The 26,593-nt window shown below is 43.6% G+C and overlaps 1 protein-coding gene across 1 annotated transcript in view; it reads left to right on the top strand.

Annotated features, from left to right (window-relative positions):
• Positions 1-284: 284 nt before the first annotated feature.
• The window catches only part of LOC144668575 (transmembrane protein 273-like), a 74,644-nt gene continuing 48,335 nt past the window's right edge, over positions 285-26,593 (top strand). Inside the window, exon 1 of the mRNA XM_078530740.1 lies at positions 285-419. Within this exon, the coding sequence (XP_078386866.1) occupies positions 359-419 (61 nt within the window). The 5' untranslated portion in view covers positions 285-358. The remainder of the gene's footprint in view (positions 420-26,593) is intronic.

The raw sequence follows: 26,593 nt of genomic DNA, 5'->3' as shown, positions 1-26,593 counted from the left end.
CCCCTACATTTGTACTGCCATAATCCAGAAGGGGACAAATTGGAGATGAATTGCTTCTCATTGTAAAGGGTAGGTGATGAGAAGAGTGATAAGGTGACAGGCTGTAAAATCATTTTGATAGGGTAAAGGCTGTTGAATACCAATTTCTAAATAAAGTGCTTTCAGTGGCCAGAACATGCAAATTTTGCTTAATGCCTTTATGGTAAAGAAATCACTTTGTTTCAACAAAAAAAGGAAGTGTTGATCTTTCACATTATTCACAGGATGTGGTTGCTGTTTCCTTATGAGTATGTTGCATTTTTACACATCTTACAAGCTACAGTTCAACCTTTAAAGGATAGTTGCTCCAAATTGACAAATGAAAATGGTTCTGTCTTTCGACTGGCTTAAGGTTTCCCTCGCCCTCATTCTCTCACTTGGTAAGTAAAAAAATGTTGCTTTTGTTGAAAGAAAATGCTTTCATTTGTTGAGAAGCTATTCCAGGTACATCAAAAAGTTGTAGTTTACCAGCTCTGCTGGCTGTGTTGTATAAACACCACTGCATTATGTTCAGACATTCTGGCTAAGTGCATAAAAAAAAAAGCAGAAATAAAGCAGCTATCGATGTGGAGTTGTTCCCAATCCAGCAAATTTTCTGTTATGTGACATGCTGCCTAGTTTTTTTTTAACCTAGTCATTTTTTCGAATCTTGAGAGGATCTGCTAACTTCTTGATAGCTTCAGTGCAGAAAAATCCTACAAACTCATTTAATTGTCGATGGCCATTCTGGTTTGAAGTGCGCATTTAGAAAATTTAAGGTTCATTAACAACTGGCAAAGTTTTATTGAATGCAGAACTAGGAAAACCCCTCGACTAATCTTAAAGTGAGGGCTTTGGGCTCTTAATTAAGAAGTTTGAATTGGGCAACAAAATGGAAGATATTAAACCAGCTCGTTATACTTTAAGTTGACTTTCCATTGACTTCTTTATGAATAAGTTTGTTCACTTTCAGCCATTTTAAGTTGGCCACTTGTGAATTCTTGAATAAAGAAGTAAGCGTTAATTGCATTTGTGTGAAAAGCTCTATTTTGTTGGCCTTCAGTTTCATGCTTTTTTTCTATTCCAAATTCCATCTTTGATGGAAGCCACTTGGTCCCCCCTGGCAAAGGAATGTACCAGCTACCATTCTAATAGTGCATTAAGAAAGCGATTTGTTGCACCAGCCCTATGGGTATTGCTGGGCGCTCCCTACAGCAGCCAGTGTGCATGAACTAGCCAGTGGACATTCTGCATTTCCTGGGGGTTCTCTATGCAGTGCCAACCTGTGCCTGTTAAACAAAATACATTGAATATTCTGTTCCCGCTGCTTCAGAAAGCATCCTGCCAATGCAATTGATTGTGGTTTGCTAAATCAGTACTCTCAAGGTCTGAGAAGGGAATCCCAAATCTTTGAATGTGGTGTAGTCCAGATTACTGATTCTTGCTGATTAGCGTTTCACTTGAAACTTGTCCTCAAGTTTACCATAATTTCCTGACCCTGACTTAGAATGGCCTAAACCTTTGGGCCTTTCATATAGGTAGAGCTTTTTTGCAGAGGCTTCATGCCAGGAATGCAGCCTCCCAAGATTTATCCTTCGCTGCTTTGTTCCCATTAAGAGGGGTAAGTTGCTTCAATAATTTTCTTTGTTCCTTGCCAGCTCACCGCAGGGAGTGGGAATTGCACTGCAATGTGCTCCTATTTCCCGTGGAGAAAGACCGGACAATTTTTCCATTTGACCTCCTTCCATGCATGAGCCCAGACTTAGGCTATTTAACTGTGGAGACCATCACAACTGAAAATGTCCTTGTCTGCTATCCACATGCACATTACAAGAAGGGATCGCTGCGCAGCAGTCAGGAGTAAGGGATCATGTAACCATTTACCTTCCGAACTGGGATTGAGGCAATTGCTCAGTCTGAGACTGACTACCTCACCACAGATCTGAGACCTGCCGCCTAACAATGACTCCTTCCACTCTTTCTCGCCCTTGAATAATGTCAATCAGGATGTGAAAAACTCTAGGGGCTGAATCTTCCGGTCGGCGTGCAGGGGCAGGCCCAACACTCCGACGCGTAAAATGACGAGCGATGACATCGGGCGTGCGTCCTGATGTTGTTGCGCGTCTTTGCGATATTTCGTTCGGCGGCCACGCGCCGGACTCGGCTGCTCGTCCGCCGAAATGTCAACGGCCTATTAAGGCCATTAAGCACGTAATTAAAGTATTTAAGAACCTTAAGCTTGGTGGGCAGGCAAAAACCCCAAGCGGCCTTTGCGTTTCTCAGGAAACCTCAACCATGGGTTGGATGAGGTTTCCTGAAGCTTTTATAAAAGCAAATAAATAAATTTCCCACCTTTACAAACATATCCCAACTCATGTGACACTGCCACACGAGGGGACATGTTTAAATAAACGTTAACATCGTTTATTAAAGCTTTTTTTATTGAGGTGTCAGCTGTGGCTCAGTTCATAGCACCCTCGCCTTTGAATCAGAGGGTTGTGGGTTCTTGTCCCACTCCTGGAAAACCAAGAACTGTGATTGTACTCGAAAGAAGTTGCAATCTGTGACTGTTGGTAACTCGAAAGAGTTTCAATCTCCCTGAGGTAGCTCTGTGCCTCAGGGAGATTGTTGCTCTCTTTCACGCGCATGTGCAAAAGAACCCAGGCCCTGACTCTCCCTCCTCCTCCTCCCCACCCCCCACAAAGCCTGCACAGGTAGTGCTGAGCATTACCGGTTGTGCGTTACGCTGGACGGGCCTTAATTGGCCCGCCCGTGTAAAATGGCAGCCCGCAACCGATCGCGGGCGGTGATCGGCTCCACGCCCACCCCTGCCTGCTCCTGCTCAGCCCGCCCGCCATAGGAAAGATCCAGGCCTTGATGTGTGCAACTGAATTCATTGCGCTCCACTGGATTATCATCAAAAGTTCTGTTGTTTCCTTTATACATAATGGTTGTGCTCATCAGCCATTACATGGACTTTTATCCAAGTGTTGCCATGTGACTTTGGAGAGACAGTATCTCTTCCTGAGAGAGGACAGCATGTCTGGGGCTCGTGGGTCCCCTGTCACTCTTGGGGGTGGGGGGGTGGCACCTCTGCGATCTTAGTGATCTGCTGGATGTCAGATTTCCGGGCTGTTGTGAAATCCTGTACTTGTGCACTGTCACCCACAGCCATGATGGGAGCAGTGTGAGCTTGCAAGGCTGACCTTGCTGGACTTCAGTCCGAGCTTTCACTGCAGCACACAAATGCTGGGTGGCTGCTGGCTTGTGCTGCCATGTCCATCATCAGATTCTGCAATGTGGTTGGGTCCAGGGTGTCGTGATGCAAAGGATGGGCTCCAAAGTCTGTGCATAGCTCTGTGCCCTGTTGACTCCTCCATGCTCCTTGACATTGACTGCAGGGTTTCAGACAGGCTTCCCGATACACCATGGTGGTATTTTTTGTGCACACCCATCAGTGTTATTCTGTATGCTGCCCCATCAACATGCTCACCTGACTCCTCCACGGCAGAGCTCATGTGGGTCTTTGTCCCCTGGTGAGCCGGCACTTGTGCTGTCCTTGCCCTGTCATCTGGCAGAAGCCCACGTGTGCCGCTGTCTCACCACATCCCTATCCCACCCCAGCGCTAGTCTCTAAGTTATGTGCAATGTCAATATCTGAGCTGCTGGTTGCAAATTGAAATTTGACTGCAGGTGCATCTTCGCCATCATGGTCTCCTTGCTTTCCTCCATTGCCTGAGCAGGTTGCACATCTTGCAGCTGCGCCTGTCCCCTTCCAGTTAGCTCCTGCTGCCTCTGATTGTGCATCACCTTGAAGTGCAAGAGAGAGGGAAGTGTGTCAGTGAGTGTCCTCCAATCTGTTTGGCTGATGCGGCTGGCATGGTCGAGTAGCTGGCAGTGTGTGTGTGAGCTGTAAGGTGTAGATGTGAGGCTTGTGACTGTGCGATGTGTGTGTGTGTGAGGGCGTAGCGAAGCATATGAATGTCAGACATGAGACCTGATTGATAGCGATTGTTAGTAGGTGAGTGATGCGGGTTTGGTAAACTGAGCAGTGTCTGAGGCGATCGGCGGCATTTGAATATGCCCACACTGACCTTAACTGCTCGGTGAGGGCATTGATTTTCTTATGGCACTGCATCCAGGTCCCAGGTGCTTGGCTCCTGTGGGCCTCCATGGCTCTGTGCTCCCACTGCCTTCTGAAGGTGTGCCTGAATGCTTCCTGGCCTCCTGCTTTTACAGGACATCTCTCCTCCTTTCTACCTTCGGCATCAAGGCCTCCAAACCAGTGCCATGCTCTCCCAATGCTGTTCCTTAATACAATAGTTCTCAGCTTGGGGTCACTTCATGCACAAATGCCAGCACTTGCCCCAGCCATAATACAGCTCCCCTTGAAGAGGCATGGACTAGTTATTGGTAATGCAGGCTAACCTGAAGTAATGCTTAGCCAATCATGATGTTGCTAATGCATGTTAGCGCTGGCTAGACGCTGAAATCACTGAACTAAGCAGGCTGCACAAAGTTGGCACACACCCAACGGGCATGGGTTAATCACACATTGTAATCCTTGTACCCATTCTCGGGTTGGGGGGGCGGGGTGGGGGGGTGGGTTCCCCTATTTGTCTTAATAGCATATCTCTATGTTGCACAACCTGACAATAACAGTGTTATTTGGTAGGTGTGATTCAAAGCCGACAATAGCAAGTTCACAATTAGTACCAAACGGCCGTTAAGTCACAATTATGTTATCTGAGATTTTATAGCTTACCTGTTCAGGTCACGTTTGAATTCCGATGGGATTTCCGATGGAAAACTGGCATAATTTTTTGAATGGTTGAAAAGTGAGAATTAATTTTAGGCTAATTTTAATGACAAAATCAATTAGAAAGAAATTGCATGACTTTACTTAAAAATATCACATTGCAAAAAAAAAAATCAAAACTGCATTCTTTGTAATGAATATGAATCGTGTAATTTGTTAATTAAACACAAGGGGGTAGAGTTTCCACTTTGCGATTTTTCACTTCACTTGCACCCATTTTGAAAAGTGCTCTTCCACCTGGAGTTGCTGCTCAAACACATTTGTATATCAACAAATGCAAAGTCTGCTTTGAACTAGTGCACGAGCCTTTTAAAAGATATATATTTTTAAAAATATTCCTAGATATAAGAAGATAAAAAAATAAGAACAGGAATAGACCATACATCCCCTCAAGCTCGATCCACCATTCGATATGTTCGTGGCTGATCTTCTACTGGAGCTTCATTTTCTCACCTGCTCCCCATATCTCTTAATTCACCGAGTGGTCAATAATTTGCTTATCAATATATATTTTTTAAAAGTGGTAACTTATTAAAGTTTGATTAAACAGCTGAAAACGAGTTCATCATAAGAAATAAACATTTTAAATCATTGTTAATCCACCACCTGAGTTACCTGATTTTAAATGACTGTTGAATGAAAATGAAAAAACTATAGTTCGAATGGGGCACAGTAATTCACTCTTTAGTAATTTTTTTAAAAAACCATTCCTTTGAAATCCCACACCCATAAAATAATAAATTTAAGAAAAGACCCAGCTTAAGATGTAGAATATTCTTGAAGGCTTGCAAACGTTTGATTTGCACTCTGTACTAAACCCCAGAGTAAAAAAATTCTTGTCAAGGAATAACCTTATTGGCAAAAAGGACAATCACTAATTTAGATTAACTAACTAACTAGGTTTATTGGACAACAAAGATTGATAGTTAACATTTCACTATGGCTTGATACTCTGTCTTTCCCAGGGCTTTTGGGGTCTTTTCTTCTTTGTTCCTTGAACCTGGTCTCTTGACTCACAACATTCTTCAAGATTTTAACTTTGTCAACTCAACTTTAACAAACATGAAAAATCCCTTTGCAGCTTTAAGACTTCCAACTTTAGTTTCCCAGACTACCTTCCGTGCTAAAGCTTCCAGTCCACCTTAACTGCTGAAACTACACACTTCACGGCTGCTTGCTAAGTGTTTCTCTTTTTTTCCTCTCCGATGGAACAGCTTTCTAACAAAGACTGCAGATTTCCCAAAATGACGAAGACTGTACTTGACCACTGATTTTCCCAAGCCAGACTTTAGCTGACTGAACAATTCCTCAGCAGCTAAGTGGTCATACATTTTCTATTCACTCTCTCTTAAGAAAATTACCTATAGCCCTAATACTGGATTCTAATACTGACCTCTGTACTTGATTCTTACAGTAATCCTCAACCTGTGACAATTACTTTAGTCACTAGTACTCTGCCTAATATTGGATTTTTACGGCAACTTCTCAGCCCTTGACAAATGCCCGTCAACTGGCAATGTCCAATGCTAACTTCCTAGAAAGCTCCCTACTCCTAACTCTTCTCTCCCAACAAAATACCCAACAAGTGTCCTGTGACAAATGCTATCCCTTGGCCAGTGCAAAGACCTCAGTGATGCTCCCCTATTTTTATACCCTTTTTGCAGGCAGCTTTTGCAACGTCCAGCCCAAGTATGTGCACCTGTGTCAAATAACAACTTCCAACCAAATGTTTGTAATTCTTAACCAATAGGAAGAGTGCTTCTAGCTTCCCTACAACAAAGCTGTACCATTTTGACCAGAGGCCCTGGTACATCGAGCCCTCAGGCCATTCTTCTAGCCAATTAGCAATGTACCTTGGCTTCTGTTCACTGCCAATGCTACACTCAGTGGAGCCCAAATGTGCCCAAGCTTTAACTTCACATGTTCTTTCTTAAAGCTATATTGCAGTACTTGGCACTTAAAGAAATGCCAACTTAAATATTCTTAACAACAGCCCAATAATACATACAAATTAAGACTTTTTTACCACTAAGCTTATGTACAGTGCAATTTGATAATTTAAGTCTTGTTAATGACACGCGTGAGTTGAAATCTAACACAAATAAGCATAATTAGTTGAACCTCACAATGTTGATTCACTCACTGTGGGATCTTGGCCAGTTGGCAGACCTACAGTTCAGGTCGTGTGCTCAAGGCTTATGAAAATAATGTGAAGGCGCATGAATCAATGTGAAAATCACTCTGAGGAGAGGACTATGGAAATGATGGGTGAAAGATAGCCCCAGAGAATAAAATTCAATATGCTGCAAGTCTGTTCTTTGAAAAAAGTAGCATGGATGTTGTTGCAATCTCGGTAGAGGCGAGTAATTGTTTTTTTAAAGTAGAAGTCTGAAATCCCAGTGGTTTACTTAATGAATGAAGCCATAAGATTTCATGGCCTCAAACAGAAGAATTTTTATTATACAAGAGTCAAACAAAGCAAATACTAAATACTGTCTTAGCTGATCACCTGTATTCTAAAACCCAAAGTCAACATTAGTTAAACATGAATTAACAGGTGAATTGCAGTTGATTATAAACTAGAAATTACATATTAAATGGCAGATATAACTAAGACAAATCTTACAAATTGGCGCAGCTGTCTATTTAGCATATAGGTCATCAAACTCAGTCACAAAGTCCTTAAAAACTCTATCTTCCTTATGAAGAATTTCAGCCCCTCTTCTTCTAGTATGCAGCCTGATCCCCAGCTGACAGCAGCGCACTACCAACCCGAGTTCTACTAGTACCTTCATCACCAAAAATGGCACATGCCTGCACAATGGCCTCCAATAAATCTGGAATGGTGTAGATCCACCAATGTTATCTTCAAGTAAAAGAAACAGCTGCAGCTACTGTGAATTCGCTTATTCTCAGTTTCTGGATTTCGCCTCTGTCTTCTTCACTGTGCCTATACTGCACCACTGGAATCATCAACTGCTACTGAGCTCTGAGGGATCTCTGTGTCCTTTTATATGATTTCAACCAGGTACAGTCTCCCCATAAGTTTTGGTTTCCAATCTCAGTTTCCTTAGAAACTGGGAGGGTCGCCTTGCATATTTGGTTTCCCTTTTCAATTAGGGTCCGTCTCAAAAAGATACAAGCTTTGGAACTACAGATTCCAAAAATATCTATGATTCAATATTCATAACAAAGTTAGAGATTGCCTAAGGCTGCAGAAATTTAACATTTTATGCTTAACAGTCACTCTTTTCTTTCTTCTGGCTTTATGCATTATGGCCAGGATATTTAGGTTGGCGAGCGGGGGCGCGGGGCCCACTCGCCAGTGTGTAAAATGACGCGGGATGACGCCGGGCGGAACTCCTGACGTCACCCCGCGTAATTTCCATTTTCAGGTCGGCGGGGGCGCAACTGAATCATCTGTGCGCCCGCCAACCTGTCAACGGCCTATTGAGGCCATTCAAAAAGTAATTGACTTAATTAATGGACCTGCCCGTCCAACCTTAAGGTTGGCGGGCAGGCCGGGAGCCCTGGCGGGCTTCAGAAAAAGCATGAAAACCTGATCCACGGGCGGGATGAGGTTTCACGTAGGTTTTTAAAAATTCAATAAAGGTTAGAGTTACAGTGATGGACATGTCCCAACTCATGTGACAGTGTCGCATGAGGGGACATGTCAGGGAAATTTTGTTTCTGCTCCTTGACCATTTTTAAATTTGGCGCCAATCTCTCCTCGGCTGAGGGATTCCCTCCCCCTGCCCGCACGGGGAGCGCAGAGCACTTCCTGGCGGACGTCATGCTGGGCAGGCCTTAATTGGCTCGCCCACGTAACATGGCGGCGCGGCCCCAATCGGGGGCGCCGATTGGAGGCGCACCCGCATGCGCCCGATCCTGTATTTTCCCCCCCCTCCAACGGGGGAAAAACTCTACCCTATGGCACTCAAGGGGAGATTTCCATTTGCGTAACCCCAGCAAGTGCTACAAGCATGTGGTCAGGAAATTCAGCACCATCCTAGCCAGGACTTTCCATCCATTAAGTTTAATCGTCAGAATATCTTGGCGGCAGGTGTACAGTTTCCTGTGCTTCCAAAATGCTCTCAGGTGGCAAATTCCCTCTTTCGGCACTTTTTCAAAAGTACAGACATCACAAGATTTAATCTGCTCTCGTCATATCGGTTCAGACAAAAAAGTCCCCTCAGCCCATTTATCTCATCTTCTGAGAAAAACAACCCACTCACCTTATGATCACAGCAGCTGGCTGTTTCTGCGGTGTCCTGGTAACCTAGTTCAACTGTTGGCTAATCTCCATGTAAGGAAACGCTTCCTTATTCATCAATATACCAAATAACACTCTTCTTAATCAAAAGAGGTTAAACGTTTTCCAAAAAAAATGGCTCCCCAATCTTCCTGGGATTTCCCAAGCACTGAGGCTTAACCTGACTTTATATTGCTTTTTAACCATTTTTTTTCCCTCATGGAGTGTGGGCATCGCTGGCAAGGCCAGCAATTTTTTTGCCCATCCCTAAGCCTTTAAGAAGGTGATGGTGGGCCACCTTCTTGAGCCACTGGTGCAACTGGCTAGGCCATTTCACAGGGCAGTTAAGAAGTGACCACATTGCGCTGGTCAGTCTGGGGACACATGTAGATCAGACTGGGCAAGGATAGCGGGTTCCTTCCCTAAAAGGCATTAGTGAATCAGATGGTTTTTTTTTTAATGACAGTCGATGGCAGTTTCGTGGTCATCATTACTGAGATTAGCTTTCAATTCCAGATTTTAAATTCCACCATGGTTGGATTTGAACCCATGAACCTGGCGAGTTAGCCTGGGTCTCCAGGTTACTAGCATGGTGACATCATCATTATGCTGCCATCTCCCTCAGTTCCCAACAAATACAGACACTTCCATACACCTTCTGTCTTGCTTCTTCCATGGGAGCAGAGGGGACTCTACTCGTCAACACCCCTCGCAAACATATTTCAGCATCAAATTGCATTGTGGATAGTATCCTGAACCAAGAATTCAAATTGCCTTGTTCTATATTCTTTTCTTTAAAAGGAAAACGTCTAAACAATAAGACGGATATGAGAGCAATGTTTTTTATTGAAAAGTGAATTTGAGCCCATTGTGAAGGATTATGTTACTTTATGTAATGTATTTTATGCTCCAGTAACAATGTCCTGGCTCATTCTTTACTAGTCATGTAATTCAATTCTAACAACTCTTAATGCTACAGCCACCATAGCTCCAAGTCACTTCAATATTTGTCCCATTTTGCATTCATTCAATATTATAATTATTGATAATAATAATTAATATATCAATTAATTAGTTAATATATTAATGATATAATAATTAATATTATTGGGGGCAGCGATGACATAGTGGTATTGTCACTGGGCTAGTAATCCAGAGACCCAGGGTAAGGCCCTGAGGACCCAGGTTTGAATCTTATTTTTATTTGAGTTCAATAAAAAAAATCTGGAATTAAACGTCTAATGATGACCATCAAAACATTGCTGATTGTTGTAAAAACCCATCTTGTTCACTAATGTCCTTTAGGGAAGGAAATCTGCCACCCTTACCTGGTCTGGCCTACATATGAGTCCAGACCCACAGCAATGTGGTTGGCTCTGAAATGCCCCCTGAACAAGGGCAATTAGAGATGGGCAACAAATGCTGGCCTAGCCAGTGACACCCACATCCCATGAATAAATAAAAAAAGTAATATATTCGTTACATATCAAAGTGTATAAGTTTTGACACACTCTAATATAATTTGATCATACAATATTCACCTCCCAAATCTGTTGCCCAGTTATTCCTTTTAGCTCTTTTACACCAGGGATTTTGATGTTGTGGGTCATCCTGGCTGCCAATTAACCTTTTAAATGTTGAAAGGCCTTTTTAAGCCTTAAGCACAAAGACTCAGCCTTGGCTCAATCAGTAGCACACATGTCTCCAAGTTGTGAGCTCAAGGTCCACTGAAGCTTGCAACGCATAATCTAGACTGACACTACAGCATTAGCACTAAAATAAAATAAAAATACTGCAGATGCTGGAGATCTGAAATAAAAACGAAACAAAAGCTCAGCAGGTCCACATTTTGAGGCCAATATGAGAAGAGTCATAACGTTAACTCTGTTTCTCTCGTCACAGAAGCTGTCAGGCCTGCTGGGTTTTTGCAGCACTTTCTCTTTTTACTACAGTATAACATTCAGCTAGAGCTTCAGTGTCTTTTGGGTAAGATATTAAACTAGGACCACACCTGCACAATTCAAAGAAGAGCAGATGAGCTATTATAGGGATACAGAAGCAGAGTAGGCCATTTAGCCCCTCGAGCTTGTTCGAACATTCAATGTGATCAGGGCTGATCTTGTAACTTCACATCCCCGCCTTTTCACCCCACCAGCCTCCGCACTCAAAGGATCATCCTCCGCCATTTCCGCCAACTCCAGCATGATGCCACCACCAAACACATTTTCCCCTGACCTCCTCTGTCAGCAGTCTGTAGGGGCCGTTCCCTCCGTGACACCCTGGTCCACTCCTCCATCACCCCCAAATTCCTCACCCCCTTCCCACGGCACCTTCCCATGCAATCGCAGAAGATGTAGCAACCTGCCCCTTTACCTCCTTCCTCCTCACTGTTCAAGCCTCCAAACACTCCATCCGGATGAAGCAGCGATTCACTTGCACTTCTTTTAGTTTAGTCTACTGCAGCCGCTGCTCACAATGTGGTCTCCTCTACACTGGGGAGACTAAATGTAGACTGGGTGACCGCTTTGCAGAACACCTTCGTTCAGTCCACAAGCATGACCCCGACCTTCCTGTCACTAGCCATTTCATCTCACCATCTTGCTGTCATGCCTACATGTTCATCCTTGGCCTGCTGCAATGTTCTTGCGAAGCCCAACACAAACTGGAGGAACAGCACCTCATCTTCCGATTAGGAACTTTGCAGCCTTCTAGACTTAACATTTAGTTCAACAATTTCAGACCATGAACTCTGTCCTCCATTTTGATCGTTAAATTTTTTTTTCCCACCTCCCTCACTCCACAGGACCATCTGTAACTTGTTCTTATGTTTTGCTTTCACAGAGCCCTGACCCTTGTTCTACTATTAACACATTCTGCTATCATACCTTTATGCCACTATCAGCACCTTCTTTAGTCCTTAACACAATCATTAACACTCCCTTTCTTTGTGTCCTTGACATCTTTGTCAAATCTCTCCTGAGCTCTCACCTATCCTGACTTTCTATTTTGCTCCACCTGCTCCACCCCCACTCCCTCTCGTCAACAACATAAAATCCGTCACATTTCTACCTCTCTTCAGCTCTGAAGAAGAGTCATGTGGACTTGCAATGTTAACTCTGTTTCTCTCTCCACAGATGCTGCCAGACCTGCTGAGTTTTTCCAGCATTTTCTGTTTTTAATTTCAGATTTCCAGTGTCCACAGTATTTTTCTTTTATTCCACTATTTAGTTCACTGCCACTTCTCTCCCGGGAATGCCTACCTTGAAGAAGTACTGCTCTTCTCTCCAGCGGGATTTCTATTTGTCTCTTTCGCCCTGTTCACCTTCATTGCTTTCCAGTTCCCTCCTGGCGTTTGATAAGGTGTTTACCAAAATTTGCTTTCACAGCCACATCTCCTTCCTCAGTGACTGACTCTGTCTCCGATTACCCCACATAGATTCCAGCTGAAGTTCTATTCCTCATGTTTCGAATCCATCCAAGATTACAGGCATCTCCGGGACATACAACATTCCTCAGACTACTGTTCTCGCCGCATCCTGAGGTTCATTCTCAGTGCCATGCGCCACCACATGTACACACTCGACCTCTCTCTCCAGCAGCACCCTATCTCAAAGCTATCCTTGTCTCCAGTTCCATTTTATTCTTCATCTCAACTGACACCTTAACAAGAAACTTTTTCTCAGCCTTTCAGGTGTTAAAGAGTGTAGGAAGTTCCAACAACTTATTGGTACCAATGCCCGTCCAGGACCCTCCACCCCTTCCCATCCCTCTGACCACATCCCTTCTTCTATTCCCAGCTCTTGCTGTATATTCACTATACCCTCTGACCTTCCCCTCTCTGATGCTGAACGTTCTGTGCTCAGCAAAGGACTCAGTTTCATACCCTTAAGCCCTCACCTCAATGAATTTCGGGCTCAGCATGACGCTGAATTCCGTCCACCGCCTTCATCTCCGTGCTCACTTCTTTGGGCAGGAGTCCTCTCCCCGTTCAACGGATCCTTTCACCCGCCTCCAGTATTCTCTCTCCACCTGGACCCCTCTCTCTGGCCTCTTACCTGCTCTCGATCTTTTCATTGAGAACTGTCAGTGCGACACGAGCCATCTCAATTTCTCTGCTCCTCTCAGCCACTCCAATCTGTCTCCTTCTGAAATTGCCGCAATCCGTTCTCTTAGGTCCAACCCTGACTTTGTTATCCAACCTGCCAACAACGGTGGTGCTGTTGTTGTCTGGCGCACTGACCTCTACCTCGCAGAGGCTGAGCGTCAACTCGCAGACACTTCCTCCTACCTTCCCCTGGACCATGACCCCACCACTGAACATCAAACCATTGGTTCCCGGACTGTTACTGACCTCATCTCCTCTGGAGATCTTCCTCTCACAGCTTCCAACCTGATAGTCTCCCAACCTCGGACAGCCCACTTCTACATCCTTCCCAAAATCCATAAACAGAACTGTCCTCGTAGACCCATCATAGCAGCTGTTCCTGCCCCACGGAACTCATTTCTTCCTATCCTGACTCCCTTCTCTCTCCCCTTGTCCAGTCTCTTCACACCTACATTCATGATTCCTCTGACACCCTACGTCATATCAACAATTTCCAGTTCCCTGGCCCCAACCGCCTCCTTTTCACCATGGATGTCCAATCCCTGTACACCTCCATCCCCCACCAGGATGGCCTGAGGGCCATCCCACCAACCTCCGCATTCAAAGGATCATCCTCCGCCATTTCCGCCAACTCCAGCATGATGCCACCACCAAACACATCTTCCCTTCACCCCACCTGGTGGCATTCTGTGGGGATCGTTCCCTTCGGGACACCCTGGTCCACTCCTCCATCACCCCCTACTCCTCAACCCCCACCTATGGCACCTCCCCATGCCCACGCAGAAGATGCAACACCTGCCCCTTCACTTCCTCTCTCCTCACCGTCCAAGGGCCCAAACATTCCTTTCAAGTGAAGCAGCATTTCACTTGCATTTCCCCTAACTTAGTCTACTGCATTCGTTGCTCCCAATGCGGTCTCCTCTACATTGGAGAGACTAAACGCAAACTGGGCGACCGCTTTGCAGAACACCTGCGGTCTGTCTGCAAGAAAGACCCAAACCTCCCTGTCGCTTGCCATTTTAACACTCCACCCTGCTCTCTAGCCCACATGTCTGTCCTTGGCTTGCTGCATTGTTCCAATGAAGCCCAACGCAAACTGGAGGAACAGCACCTCATCTTCCGACTAGGCACTTTACAGCCTTCCGGGCTGAATATTGAATTCAACAACTTTAGATCTTAAACTCCCTCCCCCGTTTCTTCCCCCTCCCTTTTGTTTTTTTCAATAATTTATATAGATTTTTCTTTTCCCACCTATTTCCATTATTTTTAAATCTACAACTGTAATACCTTGTCAGCCTTTCCACCCCACCCCCACTAGAGCTGTACCTTGAGTGTCCTGCCATCCATTCTTAATTAGCACATTTTCTTAGATAATATCACCACCTTCAACACCCCTTTGTTCCTTTTGTCTGTGACATCTTTTGAATATCTGCTCCTATCACTGCTTGCTTGTCCCTACAACCACACCCCCACCCCCCCCAAACTTCTCTCCCCCCACCCCCCCCCACCTTAAACTAGCTTATATTTCACCCCTCTCCTAACTATACTCAGTTCTGTTGAAGGGTCATGAGGACTCGAAACGTCAACTCTTTTCTTCTCCGCCGATGCTGCCAGACCTGCTGAGTTTTTCCAGGTAATTCTTGTTTTTGTTTTGGATTTCCAGCATCCGCAGTAGTTTTTTGTTTTGGCCTGAGGGCTCTCTGCTTCTTCCTTTAACAGAGGCCCAAACTATCCCTATCACCACGACTATCCTCCATGTGGCTGAACTTGTTCTGTCATTGAACATTTTCTCCTTTAACTTTGTCACTTCATCCAAATTAAAGGTGTGGCTATGGGTACCTACATGGTCCCCAGTTAGGCCTGTCATTTTGTGGGGTATGTGGAACATTCCTTGTTCCAGTCCTACTCAAGCCCACAACTCTCTTTCCAGCACATTGATGACTGCATTGGTGCCGCTTCATGCTCTCGCCTGGATCTGGAAAAATTTATCAATTTTTGCATTCAATTTCCACCCCTCTATCACCTTCACATGGTCCATCTCTGACAGTTCCCTTCCCTTTCTTGACTTCTCTGTCTCCATTTCTGAGGATAGGCCATCCACCAATATTCATTACAAGCCTACCGGCTCCCACAGCTACCTCGACTACAGCTCCTTACACCCTGATTCCTGTAAGGACTCCATCCCATTCTCGCAGTTCCTTCGCCTCCGTTGCATCTGTTCTGATGATGCCACTTTCCAAAACGGTGCTTCTGACATGTCTTCCTTCTTCCTTAACCGAGGTTTCCCCCCCTCTGTGGTTGACGAGGCCCTCAACCATGTCCAACCCATCTTCCCTCACTCCTGTCCCTCCATCCCAGAACCATGATAGGGTTCCCCTTGTCCTCAATTTTCACTCCACCAACCTTCGCATTCAAAGGATTATCCTCCGCCATTTCTGCCAAATCCAGCACAATGCCGCTACCAAACATCTCTACCCTCACTGCCCCATGTCAGCATTCCTTAGGGAATGTTCCCTCCGTGATACCTTGGTCCACTCCTCCATTACCCCCAACACCACATCCCCTTCCCACGGAAGTTTGTATGCAATCACAGAAGGTGTAACATCTGCCCCTTGACTCTCTCCCTCCTCAACATCCAAGGCCCCAAACAATCTTTTCAGGTGAATCAGTCCTTCACTTGCACCTCCTTCATTTTGGTCTACTGCATTCGCTGCTCACAATATGGTCTCTTTTACATCAGGGAGACCAAATGCAGACTGGGTGACCACTTTGCTGGAACACCTTTGCTTAATCCACAAACATGACCCCAATCCTCCTGTCACTCACCATTTCAGTTCACCATCTTGCTCTCATGCCTAACACGTTCATCCTTGGCCGACTGCAATGTTCCAGCGATGCCCAACGCAAACTGGAGGAACAGCACCACATCTTTCGATTAGGCACTTTGCAGCCTTCTAGGCTTCACATTGAGTTCAAGAACTTCAGACGGTGAACTCAGTCCTGCATGTTGATCCTTTTTAATTTTTTGTCCCAGCCCCCTCTCCCCCACAGAGGGCCATCTGTAACTTGTTCTTATATTTTGCTTTCACAGAGCCCTGCCCATTGTTCTGCTATTAACACATTCTGCTATCTTATATTTATGTCATTATTAGCACATTCTTTCGTCTTTAATACTACCATTAACATTCCCTTTTTTGTGTCCTTGACATCTTTGTCAAATCTCTCCTGAGTTCCCACTTATCCCTGGCCTTTTAATTTGATCTACCCGCTCCACCAACAATATAAAATCCATCACATTTCTATCTCTCTTCAGCTCTGAAGAAGAGTCTTACAGGCTCATTAACTCTGTTTCCCTTTCCACAGATGCTGTCAGACCTGCTGAGTTTTTCCAGCGCTTTCTGTTTTTATTTCATATACCTGCCTTTGCCCTGTATCTCTTAATGCCTCTGGCTAATAAAACTCTATCAATCTCAGATCTAAAATTTACAACTGACCTCACTGTTCTGGCCAATAGATATCACTCAACCAACATTAATAAAACTGCTTATCTGGCCATTTATCTTGGTGCCTAAATTGGCTGTGATATTTTCTTACATTATATAAGGGACCACACTTGAAGAGTACTTCACTGGTCATGAAACATCTTGGGACATCCTGAGGTCATAAAAGTTGCTATTGAAATGAAAGTTCCTTTTCCCTCTCTGAGCATGTTCACCTGTCCTCTATACTTGCAATGGGGGTTTTCTATGAATATCTGTAGCTGTGCTATAAGGGTGGAGTTGAGGGCTATAAGCATGTAACAGCTTAGATCAGTGGTGGGCAACCTGCGGCCTGCAGTCTGCGTATGACCCATCAGGGTTCTGAGTGCATTTTGTTGCCTATGCGCAGTGTTGTCAGGTTCCGCTGCTTTCTGTCCGCGTCATTTTTTTACGACTGGTATTGCTAAACTGATATGCACGCAAAACAAGGGCACGTGAAGTAAGGTGTGTGCTGATTGCCCTCAACATTGACTGTGAGAGCCGTGCGCTCCCCCAACCAAAGCACTGCTACCGTTCAATCGGCACGGTCCCGCAAATTCTAGGTATGTAAGCGCGGTTGGCAAAATGACCCTATCCCGGGACGCCACCTTGGTTACGACGCCAGTGGACGTGGGAGGCTGCGCTTTTTTATGTGACTTGTGCCGGTAATTTAATTTGCCCCTAATTACATAATGGATCGCCTTGTGTTGAAGCGGCGTGTGATAAAGGAGGAGAATCAAGTGCAAAACCAAAAGGTACAGGGGAAGAAGTAGCCAAAAAGAGGAAAATCGATGATGAAGAAGGAATGGTAAAAGAGAGTAGGGAGCTGGATTATTTTGTTATTGAGCAGAAAGGGAGGCCAATTTGCTCAATTCGCAATGAGGTGATGTCAGTTCCAAAAAAATACAAGGTTAGGAGACATTATGAAACACACCATTCCTCTCACGTGAATGAGCAAGCATTTTCTATAACTCGTTATGAAATATTTGGCATGTATTAAATTATTTAATCTTATTCATGGGGTCATGGTTAGTGCGCATGCCCGATTTCAATCTTGCAGCCCACTGAGATGAAGGGGGGGGCCACTCATGAGGCCCACACACGAGCCAACGTTGCCCAACACTGGCTTAGATTGTTACTGAATTAAATAAGTAACAAAAGCTTATTTCAAGATGACTCATTCCCTTTTCCTGCCATTCCAGGTATTTAGGATCTGTTTGCGTAGATATTGAACTCTATTGAATTGGGAAATAAATTCCTAGTTATTCATTAAAATCTAATTAGATTCAGTGGAACTTTCCATTCTGCCATATGTGTCATGTGGCATAGACAAAGACAACAAAGACATAAATTTGTTTATAAAGAACATGTTTAGGATTTCTTGTTGAAAATAAGTCATCCCTAATGCCTTTTTCGTGGAATCATGAATGAGTAAGCATTTTCAATAACTCATTATGAAGAGTCATACAGACTCAAAACGTTAACTGTATTCTACACCGCTGATGCTGTCAGACCTGCTGAGTTTTTCCAGCTATTTATGTTTTTAGTACTAGTAGATATAGCTCAGTTCATTCCCCTGTAAGAAACATATCTTTTTATTTCTGTTGGACTATTGTGAAGAACATATCTTTTATTTTCTATTGGACTGTGGATTAGAATTACAATGGTGGCAGGTTGAAAGACATGTCCACTGGAACAGTGTGAGAGATATATATAATGTTGCAGTCCTGGAACAGAGTGTGCCATGAAAGACAGGATGGTGCTGGAAAGGACTCCTGGACCAAGGGAGCTGCCTGACAACAGCATTTTAATTGGTTCCTTAACCGGGTGACCAAGATTTTGCGTGAAGAGCAGGGCAGCAGAAAGCTCCTGGTCTGCAAAGAAAAAACATTTAAAATCTCTCTTCCTCATATCTCTATAACCTGCTCTCTGTCTGAGGAAAGCCCTGTAAAAAGGGGAAAGGGAAAATCACTGTTAGACATTGAAAAGCAAGTTGTCAACCAGTGAACTAAATACTGAAAGTGCTGGAAGACCACCTCGTGTCATCAACAAGAACTGAAAGGAGTTTGGAAGACATTGATCAAAATCAACCCATCGATCCCTGTACTCCAGATTGGTGCTATTGAACTGTTTTATACCACCCTTAAAATCCATGTTTTGTGTGTTTATTTGGTGTGTGTGTATTGGGATTTAAGTTTAAGTTTAAGAGGGTAGCGTTTAAGTTAGCAGTTCATATTTCTTTCTTTTGTCACCAGTTAAAGACAAATTATTCACTAAACAGTTATTTACTTATTAAGTTTACAAATCTGGTGCTCGTATTCTGTTAACCTAAATTAAACAGTTAGGTAGAATTGGAGCAATCTGGTTGGTTGGTCAAACATGTCACATTTGTCCCAGCTTGGGAAACAGTGGGGTTTGATATTACAGCGCACTGTCCCCAGTGAGTCGTGACAAAGTTTGCAGGCTCGGGTCCTGGATCTTTTGGAAACAAAAGGCAAGGTCGATTTGGGTGTAGATTTAATAAATAATAAAAACTAAAAGGAAACACCAGGTTTCTACTATTAAAAATAAGAAGGCACTGGAAAATGCTAAAGCTTACCTGCAAGTGGAAGAGATGACCCTGATGATTTTACAAGGGGTCCCAAAAGCCAGGTTAATCGAATTAAGAGTAGGATTGCCTGCCAAAGCTAGGAAGGCAGAGATAATCGAAGAGATGGCACAGCTTTTGAAATTGGAAGGAATACCCAGTAGATTGAGTTCTCCAAGGGGTGGTTCATTGGGATGGGCTCAAATCCAGTTGCAAATTTAAAAAATTGGAACTAGAGACAGCAGAAAAGGAAAGAGAAAGGGTATTCCAAAGGGAGTTAGAAATGACGAAGTTAGAAAAGGAGGAAAGCGAAATAGAGAGATAATTCCAGCTTAAAATGCTGACAGTTAGAAAAGAGACACCAGTAGGTGAGGTGGGACTTATTTCCAGATCAGAACCCATTGGGGAGATGTTTAAATTTGTACAAGCTTTTCCGAAGTTTGAGGGATATTGAAGCATTCTTTATTTCATTCGAGAAGATAGCTAAACAGATGAATTGGCCAAAGGAAAACTGGACATTGCCCATGCAGAGAAAATTGACAGGTAGAGTAGAGGACATTTATGCTTCACCATCAGAGGAGGTTTCTAGGGATTATGATGTGGTGAAAAAGGCCATTTTGGGTGCATATGAGTTGGTCACTGAAGCATACAGACAAAAGTTTCAAAATTTAAGGGAACAGCCTGGGAAAACTTACATTTAAAAGGATTAAGCAAAGTAGTTTTGACAGGTGGATATGAGCATTAGGAGTTGAAACTACCTATAAAGTTCTCAGAGAGACCATTCCCTTGGAAGAGTTTAAAAACTCCCTACCTTCTGTAATAAGAATCCATGTTGAAGACCAAAGGGTTGTAACTGCTAGACAGGCAGTAGTAATGGCTGACGATTATGAGCTGATCCATAAAACTAAACCTTTTTTCCATCACCCCCATAAATTTGAAAGGGATAGAAAGTGGGAGAGTGGGAGGAAGGCAAGTAGCCAGGATAAAGAATGGATAGCTGGGAATGCCTTGAGATCTCCTCCCCAGATCAGGAAGGAAGGTGCTGAGGGGGGAGTTGAAACTCAAAGGCCTAAGTGTTTCCATTGTAATAAAGTGGGACACATTCATTCAGAATGCTGGAAAATGCAAGGGAAGCCCTTGGGACTTACTGGAGTTTGTAAGAGTGAGTCTGAAAAGGGAACTCAAAAAGAAAATGCCAGGGATCAAATTGTAGCTTTAACTACAAATAGGGGTCTGGAGGTAACCATTGCTGTGAATGCTGGTGGAGTGAATAAGGTAAATGAGAGATATAAAGCGTTTTTGCCTAAAGGAAAGATAACTCCTTTTTCATCAAATGATACAGCTAAAGTCATAACTATATTAAGGGACACAGGAGCTACTCAAACTGTCTTGCTGGAGAAGGACCTAGTTTTCCCTCCAGAGAGTTCAATGAAAACTAAAGTGTTGGTAAACAGGATAAGTGGAGGGTATATCTCAGTTCCATTGTACCAAGTGCAATTGGAGTGTGATTTGTTGTCTGGATTGGTGGTTGTAGGAGTGGTTAAGAAACTACCCGTGGATGGATTTGATTTACTCCTGGGGAATGATTTGGCAGGAGTGAAGGTCATAGCTTCGCCCGTAGTTACGGGAAGTCCAAGAGAGGCTAAAGAGATGTAACAGTTACAAGAACAGGCTCCTGGTATTTTTCCATCGTTTGTGGTGACATTGTATGTGAGCAATGGTGAATAAAGTCCATCACCAGGATTCAAAGTAATACCCTGAGCAGACGTTAGAGTAGCCAAAACTTTCTTTAAGGATGAGGGTAATTCAAAGGAAGTGTTTGGCAGGTCTTCATCAATTGAGGCTCAGAAAGCAGATCCAGAATTAAACAAGTTAGAACAGTCAGCTCACACTGAAGCCGAGGCAAAAGGAGCTCATTACATTAAAAGCGGAGTTCTGATGAGGAAGTGGAAACACCCTCACAGACCTGCGCATGAGGAATGGACGGTAGTTCATCAGACAGTGGTACCGCCCAAATATCGTAAGGAGATATTGCGAGTAGCACATGAAATCCCAATGGCAGGACATGTAGGAATACAGAAAACCCAAGCATCGATAAACAGGCATTTTACCTGGCCAAGACTTCATAAGGGTGTCGTGCAATTTTGTAAAACGTGTCATACATGTCAGTAGTAGGTAAACCTCAACATGTAATCACACCAGCACCTCTAGTACCCATACCAGTTTTTGATGAACCATTCAGTTGGATATTAGTAAGTTGTATAGGACCATTACCCAAAACGAAAGCAGGACTTCAGTATATCCTTACAATCATGGGTATGACAACACGCTATTCCTTTAAGGGCAATTACAGCTAAGGTGGTCGTGGAAGTTAACTCCGTTTTTCACACATTATGGCCTATCAATTGAAATACAACCTGACCAAGGTTCTGACTTCATGTCTAAAATTTTCCAGGATGTAATCAGCAATTTGGGTATCAAGCAACTAAAGTCTACTGGCTATCACCCACAGACACAGGAAGCTTTAGAGAGATACCATCAGACTATCAAAACCACGATTAAGAGCTATTGCCATGGATACCCAAAGGATTGGGACAAAGGACTAGATTTCTTACTATTTGCTACCAGAGATTCTCCAAATGAATCTACTGTAATTAGTCCATTTGAACTGATCTATGGTCGTGAAATAAGAGGCCCATTGAAAGTGATTAAGAAAAAGTTCTTAAAGCAGAAAGATTAATTCTCCATGTTGGATTACGTGCCCATGTTTCTAGAAAGACTCACAGGAGCATGTAAAGCAGCACGAGAACACTTAAAAATTTCCCAAGCCAAATGAAAGAATAGGCAGACAAACATGCTACAACTAGAACATTTTTAGCAGGAGATGAAGTATTGATATTATTACCTTTGCAGGGTGAGCCCCTGAAAGCGAAATTCCGTGGCCCCTATAAGATAGTTGGGAGAGTTAGTAAAGTGACTTATCTGATAGATACTCCTGAGTGTAGGAAGAAGAAATGGTTATGTCATATAAACATACTGAAGCAATATCATCGCAGAGAAGAGGATAAGACAGAGCAAGTGTGCCAGGTGGTAGGAGTAGTGGAGGATGACAGAAACAGTAAGGGCAGGGTAGAAGGAGAAGTAGACAGTGCCCAAAGTGAACCTCCTACAATTCGACTCGTCAATACGACAATACTGGGACAGTTAAACACTGCGTTCTCTTATTTAGAGGAAGGACCAAGGGAAAATCTAATAAGATACTTAGGAAGTATAAGGGAATTTGTAGGGATACACTTAGATGTACTACTTTAGCTAAACAGGACGTGAACATAGGAGATTCAGTGCTAATAAAACAACATCATTATCGGTTGAGCCCAGGAAAACAAGTTCAGTTAGAAACAGAGATCCAATATATGCTGGACAATCATTTGAATGTTCTGTTGAAGGGTCATGAGGACTCGAAACGTCAACTTTATTCTTCTCCGCCGATGCTGCCAGACCTGCTGAGTTTTTCCAGGTAATTCTGTTTTTGTTAATCATTTGATTAAGCCTAGCCAAAGTGGCTGGAGTTCACTGGTAGTATTATTCCTAAACTGGGTGGATCCACTAGATTCTGTATAGACTACCAGAAAGTGAATGTAGTAATGAGGACAGGTTTGTACCCAATTCCTCGGTTAGAGGATTACATTGATAGGGTGGGCATTGCCTCATTTCTTTCTAAAATTGATCTATTGAAAGGACACTGGCGAGTGCCATTAACATCAAGGGCTAAAGAAATATCCGCCTTTGTTACACTAAGTGAGTTGTGTCAATACCTATTCATGCTGTTTGGGTTTATAAACACCCCAGCTACATTCCAGAGACTTGTGAATCAAGTCGTAGCTGAAGTACCTAGCTGTGTGGTTTATTTATACAATTTTGTAACATATACTAACAAATGGGAAGAACATGTAAAGCAATTAGAGGACCTGTTTAAGCAATTGTAATTGGCTGGCTTAGTCATAATTCTGGCCAAAAGCGAACTTGCAAAATCAAGGGTAACTTACCTAGGTCACATTATAGGACAAGGGCCAGTATTGCCAAGAATAGCAAAAGTGAACGCTTTAATAGAATTTCCATTCCTAAAACTAAAAGCGAAATCCTGAGATTTTTGGGAATGTGTGGGTTTTATTGGAAGTTTGTGCCTAACTTCAGCACAATAGCTGTACCTCTCACCAATTTGTTAAGAAAACAGGCAAAAGTAGTATGGTCAGCAGAATGCCAAGCAGCCTTTGAAAAACTGAAGGAAGTCTTAATAAATGAACCAGTGTTGGCTGCTCCTGACTTTGTCAAACCTATTAAAATGGCAATTGATGCTAGTGACTTGGGGATAGGTGCAAGATGATCAACGAGGGATAGGGAAGCCAATGGGGTACTTTTCTAAGAAACTAAATGAATATCGGAGGAAGCACTCTACAATAGAAAAAGAAACTCTAGCATTGTTGTTGTCTCTTCAACACTCTGCAGTTTATGCCGGACACGATATCAAAGGGACGCTCGTTGAGGCGTAAAATGGTGCAGGGTGACGTCGGGCGTCATTTAGATTTTTAGTTCGGTCAACTGTGCACCTGCCAAACTGTCAAAGGCCTGTTAAGGCCATTAATGAACTAATTAAGCCCATTGAGAAAGCTGTCTGTCCAACCTTAAGGTTGGCAGGGGGCAGGCGAAGAGTCCAGGTGGCCTTTGCATTTTTCATGGAACCTCATCCACGGGCGGGATGAGGTTTCATGAAGGGTTTATAAATTAAATAAATTTTTTCATTAAAGTTCATTGACATGTCCCAGCTCATGTGACACTGTCACATGGCTCGCAGGCCCCAACTCAGGCAACCCCACCCCACCCCACCCCCCACCCCACAGCCTGCACAGGGAGCACTCATTGCTTCCAGGTGCGTGTCACGATGGGCCGGCCTTAATAGGCCCGCCCACGTAAAATGGTGGTGCGGACCCGATCGGGGGCGCCGATCGGATCTGCGCCCGTCCACGCCCGCCCCCGCACAACCCCCCTGACGAGGGGAGAATCCTACCCAAAAAAACACTAATCTACACTGACCATAACGTGCTGGTGTTCATTGAAAAGCTTAAAACTCAAAATGCGAGAGTGTTTAGATGGGAGTCTATTGTTTCAACCATTCAATGTAAAGATTTGTTCACATTGCTGGTAAAGATAATGTGAACGTAGATGCATTGTCTCGGTTGTAAAAAACGAAAATAAGTTAAAGGGGTAAGAAATGCTGAAGATTGTATAAGGTTGTATAAGGAGGAAGAAGGATGAATGGATGTAAGTCTTATGTTTTTGTTGTCCATGTGTCACATACCTTGTGATGAAATGAATTTTTGAAATGGCGTTTCATCTCTTTTAAGGCTGGAATCATGTGAGGAATATATCTTTTATTTTCTGTTGGACTGTGGATTAGAATTGTAATGGCTGCAGGTTGAAAGACATGTCCACAGGAACAGGATGAGAGGTATATATAATGTTGCAGTCCTGGAACAGGGTGTGTCAGGAGTTATGACACAGCAGTTGGTAAAGGCTGAGTTATTTAAAATCCCAGAGGAAAACTTTAAACAACTGTCATAACCTATATTTTCGATTGGTATGTTTGAGATGCAACTCTGAATTCAGACATGAAACCCATAAAGCATCAAGAGGTTTTTAATATAAATTAAATTAAACATTTATTAATATAACAACAAATTTAAACACATACACATGTCTACAAATTACTACCAAAATAACTATTAAACAAATCCCCAAATTAATTACTCCCTGGTAATCTTCCCTCAGGCAACAATGACCCATAGGCTTAAACAGACACCAGGAAAGGCACATTTTACCTTATGAATTCAAAATGAAGTTCCCTTCAATTTGGCTCCTTCACACACTTGTAGGCTTACAGGTGGCATCCCTTTGACCCACATACAAAACTCTTTCTGTATGTACCTAGCCTTCTCTTTGAATGTAAATTCTCATTGTATCACCAGGGCCTTTGAACTCCACCTCGTCTAACAATAAAACCCCTTTCATAGCACCAATTTTATTAGTAACATAAATATATTGCTTGGTGTCTCCTAGCTAGGTGCAAGATTTCACCCCAGTCTTTGAATGGTTTATTCAACAAAATGCAAATGTACCCTCTACCTTGCTGTTTAACAGCTTGGAATGACTATGCATCAAAGTGCCCAGACTAGCTGTCTTTAATCCAATTAGGACACACACACTCACACCTACAGACACAGACCCTATGACAAATCCAATTTAAAATAATTTCCAATAACATTATACACATTAACATCTTCATGACACATGAAAGACAGGATGGTGCCGGAAAGGAGTCCTGGACCAAGAGAGCTGCCTGACAATTGCATTTTAATTGGCTCTTGGCCAGGTGACCAAGGTTTTTTATGGAGAGCAGGGCAGCAGAAAGCTCCTGGTCTGCAAAGATAAAACATCTAAAATCTCTTTTCCTCATGGGCAGAATTTTTCTCTCTTCGGGCGGGCGTGCGCCTGACCTGAATGAACGTAAAAGACGCGCGATGTTTCAGTCGGCAGGCGCGCAGAGAAGTCAGCAGTGTGCCCACTGACAATTTAACGGCTTAGTAAGGCCCTTAATCAATTAATTGACTAGAATTTTTCGCCAAGCGGCCTTTGCACTTTTGGCGAAACCTCATCCGCGGGTGGGATGAGGTTTCGACCAGTGATTTAAAAAATGTAAAACCTTTTAAGACCCATATTTAACATATCCCTGCCCATGGGACAGAGTCACATGAGGGGACATGTTTTCATTATTTTTAATATCTTTAGTTTAAAAATCTTCAGCTCCCTGAGGTGGCTCTGTGCCTCAAGGAGCTTTCATTGTGCGCACCCGGGCGCATGCGTGAACTTCCGCGCTCTTCCTCCTCGCCCACCCTACCCCGGCAGCTCTGGTCACTGGGCAGTACCCAGTGCGCGATTCATGCTGGCTGCCCATTAATTGGCCAGCCAGCGTGAAATCGCGGTTGGCTTCCTGAACGCTCCCGGACCCGCCCACCAAGCTCACCTGACGACTGGAAAATCCCCACCCAATTCTCTCTATTAGGCGCTCTCTCCCTCTCTGAGGAAAGCTCTGTGAAAAAGAAAATGGGAAAACCACTGTTAGAGACATTGCAAAGCAAGTTCTCAACCAGTGAACTAAAGACTGAAAGTGCTGGAAGACCCACCTTGTGTCATCAACAAGAACTGAAAGGAATTTGGAAGACATCGATCAAAATCAACC

This window comes from Cetorhinus maximus, chromosome 27, assembly GCF_964194155.1.
Source record: "Cetorhinus maximus chromosome 27, sCetMax3.hap1.1, whole genome shotgun sequence".
Taxonomy (NCBI): domain Eukaryota; kingdom Metazoa; phylum Chordata; class Chondrichthyes; order Lamniformes; family Cetorhinidae; genus Cetorhinus; species Cetorhinus maximus.
The sequence above is the reverse complement of the archived record's forward strand: the minus strand, read 5'-3'. Positions and strand labels throughout refer to the sequence as shown.